General features: G+C 34.8%; 1 protein-coding gene across 1 annotated transcript; it reads left to right on the forward strand.

Annotated features, from left to right (window-relative positions):
• The first annotated feature begins 1,179 nt into the window (after positions 1 to 1,179).
• Positions 1,180 to 2,952, forward strand: LOC121235821. Its single transcript, XM_041132244.1, has 3 exons — positions 1,180 to 1,913; positions 2,032 to 2,186; positions 2,593 to 2,952. The coding sequence occupies exons 1-3, from the start codon at positions 1,610 to 1,612 to the stop codon at positions 2,704 to 2,706; spliced, it is 573 nt and encodes a 190-aa protein (XP_040988178.1). The 5' UTR covers positions 1,180 to 1,609; the 3' UTR covers positions 2,707 to 2,952.
• The last annotated feature ends 1,327 nt before the right edge of the window (positions 2,953 to 4,279 follow it).

A 4,279-nucleotide genomic window follows, 5' to 3' on the forward strand; every position in this document is an offset into this window, starting at 1 on the left:
GAATATGACACGACAATAATGGATTTAGACTTAATTATGTCAAAACGAGTTAACCTGTTAAGACACGATTGCTAGCTCGTTATCAACCCGTTAAGAAAGTTAAAATTATAATTATATTCTTTTACCTAAAAGTAAAATTGTTGAGATTTTAATTTGGATATTTTTATTATTTGGATTGTAATTTTAGACTTGTAGTTAGTTTTATTTTTATTTTTTTTATAGATATTATGATTTTAAAATATATATAAAATTATGCTAAACTTAATTAGGTTAAACGGATTAATTTCGGATCTGTTCAACTTATTTACATAAATAGATTGAAACGAATCGGGTCATGTTAACTTATTTCGTAATATTTACTAACGAGTCAAAACGGATTAACACAATACGATCTGTTATATTAATGAATTATATTAAGATTTGAAATTTTAACACGATAAATTTATATAATTGTATTCAAATTGATCTATATAATATAATATAAATGCCATTTGCCATTTGCCATTTGGACCCCAAAAGGAATTCACACGCGACACGCACTCATTACGTGTCGAGGGAAGCTCTTCGTATGTATGCATGCATTGGGCCCCACCCCTAACCATAATACCCAATGCCACTGTCTCACCTTTCTTTCTTCCTTTCTTTCCCTTTTCTACACACAAATTTCATGCTTTCTTCTCTTTTTCTGCTCATTGTGGTTGGCTCGGTCATTCGGTGAGGCTTATCAAACGTCTCTCCAATTCGCCTTTTACCACCCTTTTACGCCCCCCTCAACTTTTTATTTTATTTATTTTTTCTTCTTCTTCCACCTCCTCTTTCTTATTTACTTCTACGTTGCCTTTTTTATTTTTTTAAAAAAATTCTTTATTTAAAATGAATGGATTTAAAACTTATTTTTGTTTAAAAGGAATAATTCTACGTATAATTATAAAGCGTATAAACGTTATATAATCGTTTTAAAAAAAATAAATTTTATTATTAGAAAATTAATTTTTTTTCATATAAATTTTATATTTTATTATTTTTTTAAAACGATTACATAATGATTAGCGGTTATGAATATATTTTTTTCTTTTAAAATTTTTTCCCATGTTTGCAATCTGATGACGTGGCAGTCTCGCAGGCTAGATGGAACGGAACAGCGTTACAGAAGGGTGATTGATAGATCAAAAGAATGTAAAAACGTATCCGAAATTTGGAAGGGCAGAGACGATGATCACTTCTGGCCCCACTTCCTTTTGTCTCTTCAGCCCACCAACCAAAGCTTACCACATCATCTCACGTGGGACCAACACGTCTCACTCTCTATATAGCTTAATCCCCAAACTACCCCTCCTTACCATACTGTTTGTTTGTTTAACCGTGATTAGCACAAATTATTAATGTTTTTTATTTTTGGGATCAGGTTGTAATTGGCTTAGAAGTTGCAGCTTAAAAAGGCCTGGACTTTAGAATCTGGATGTCATCTGGGCATTTACCCATATAGCAAAGCTTGGTGGGTAGTGGCTATAAAGAAGGGCAGTGCATATCTCGTCTTCTTCCTTGTTTTCTCAGAGGTTTCTTCTTCTTCTTCTTATTCTTTGAGAGAGAGAGAGAGAGAGAGAGAGAGATGGGGAATTGTCAAGCCATTGATGCAGCAACATTAGTGGTACAACATCCAAGTGGGAAAGTGGACAAATATTATTGGCCAGTGAGTGCTAATGAGATCATGAAGATGAATCCTGGTCACTATGTTGCTCTTCTCATCTCCACCACCTTATGTCCTAATAATGACAAGGAAGAATGCCAGGTTAAGAATAATGACAACAACCACAACAGCAAAAACCAGCAGGTTCGTTTGACTAGGATTAAGCTTCTCCGGCCGACAGACACTCTTGTTCTTGGCCAAGTTTATAGACTCATCACCACTCAAGGTTTGTTTTACTTCATTTTTTTTTTTTTTTAAATTTGTTGGGGAAGAGAGTTTTGAGGTATGTGCTTAGTTTAGTGCTTAATCTGACATGGAAATCCAATTTTCTTTGTGGGTTGCAGAGGTCATGAAAGGTTTGCGGGCAAAGAAGCAGGCAAAGATGAAGAAAAACTATCCAGAATCAGCAGAGAAGCCAGAGAGGGTGGTGAAAGAGAAGCCGGATTCTCGACCAGACACAGCAGCAGCTAGAACATCTGAACTGGAGACGGACAACCATGTAAAACTTCATTAAACAGAAGTCTTTTTTCTTTTTCGTTTCTTTTTTTTTTTTTCAATAATCTCTGTACAATTTTTGTTTAGTTTTTTTAGATTTTATTTTTCCCTTTTAAAGACAAGTTGAAGCAGAGATACCTGATCAGATCCTTCGAGTCAGCTTTGGTTCTGATTGTCAAGTATCTTAACTTATTTTATGGTTTAATTAAAGTTCTTGAGTACAATGTCACCCAGACAACTTACATTAAACTAATCATATTATATTTACTGACTAATTTAAAAGATTAGGAACTCTTGGAACTGGATGAGTATATAATATGATATGCTTGAGCTCCCTTACAGAGGCTAACTAGATGATTATTGGCTATAATTCGTAAATATGTTCATTAATTATTATGAGTGCACATCAGGTGACAACACATGAGAGACAACGATCGAGGACAGCAGCATCAAATAACTCTGCAACAGCCAGGCCAAGAACATGGCAACCATCTTTACAAAGCATCTCAGAGGCTGCAAGTTGACCATGCTTTTAACATGTTAAGGAGAGAAGAGCAGTGGGCTTTACTGCATGACATCTAAAACCTCGACAAATAATTTTGGGGGATTCTGGGAGGCCAATTGTGATCTTGAGAGATCAAAGACTTCTTTTTTGAATTGCTGATCTGGGTAATGTAATGCATAGCTGTGTATAGCAAAGAGGCACATATCCAACATTAGTGTAATTGAGTGTTTTTCTGAAATGAGATTAGACTCCATGTTATAGATAATTGCTCTAGTGCAACGTCGGATGAATCAAGTGTGGTTGTGTATAAATACTTTTCAAACTAGCCAAACGCCTGAGAATAAATTTCACAACATCTTTCACATATTTTCTAAACAACGAAAATTGAGTAATTCACCCCATGAATATATATTAAAGAAGGCCAGAATTTAGAAGAAAAAAAAAAAAAAAAAACAAGAAGAAATCATTTTTAGTTAGCTGAATCCACCATGATGGTTAAACTAAAATCTTCTGAGGGTAAAAGCAGCCAGATATCAAGCGTTGTTTCTGCTATGGTCTTTTCATATGTCATGTCTGGCTAACTATCTCCAGCATTTGGGCAGCCATGCATCCTAAGAACAGAAAACAGTTGAGAGACAAATAGTTTTAGAGTTGCAGAAAGGTCAGCTTTTCGATACCAGTGTACAATAATTCTGATATATAGAATCGAGCGAAGAACAAACAGATAACCGATAATATGAGGACCAAAAGTTCTAATCATTGCTTTGGAAGTCTAACTGAATATAAATTGGAAACAGGACAGCTGAAGACAACTGATTTTCACCAAATTCTCTTCTCATTTATGACAAAATAGATTCTGTAGTTGTGTGCCTGAAAGAATTATCAACAATATGTCCGTGTTTATGTATATTAGACGTTGGCTGAGCAATATATATGTGTGTATATATATATATATATGTCCTTTTAAAGTTGATCTTCTTCTATGAAGACGAAGTATAAATTCTAGGCATTGTAAAGTGATCAAAATATTACTACATACCCAATGGACCCTTTAAGCCTACCAGCCGAATGTCAGTAATTGTCACTCATTCTGGTTAACCAAGAAAAGTTAAAAGATTGGTATACTCTATACATACTTGCACATTTTCATGTTCATTCTCATGTTATCTCATAAACTATAATGCAAGAAGATTAATTGCTGTAGTTTTTCTGCAAATGCTCATCCTCTAAGCGCCTAGTCCAAAAAGGCAAAGGAAAAACAAGTTCTGCATGCGCGCAGCTCTCGGCAACATAACTAGAACACGCTAAGATACAAAAGAGCTTTATAAGAAGAAAACATCAGCATCTGGTTTCAGAAGTTTCTTCCTTGGCAGAAGCAGTAAGCTTTACGTAATACCTGCAATAATCATGACTGTCCATTTTTGACCTAGAGAGAGCTCGCCATCAAATTTTGACATTTTTTTAGTGCACGAGAAGAAGCGAATCTTCCTCACTACGCTTTGCATGATTAATTTCTCTTTGGAGCCTAGAGCATGACACGCCAAATCTAGTAAAGCAAAAGATGGCCCTTTTTTTTTCCCTTCTTTTTCTTT

The sequence above is a fragment of the Juglans microcarpa x Juglans regia genome, chromosome 6D (genome assembly GCF_004785595.1).
Source record: "Juglans microcarpa x Juglans regia isolate MS1-56 chromosome 6D, Jm3101_v1.0, whole genome shotgun sequence".
NCBI lineage: Eukaryota > Viridiplantae > Streptophyta > Magnoliopsida > Fagales > Juglandaceae > Juglans > Juglans microcarpa x Juglans regia.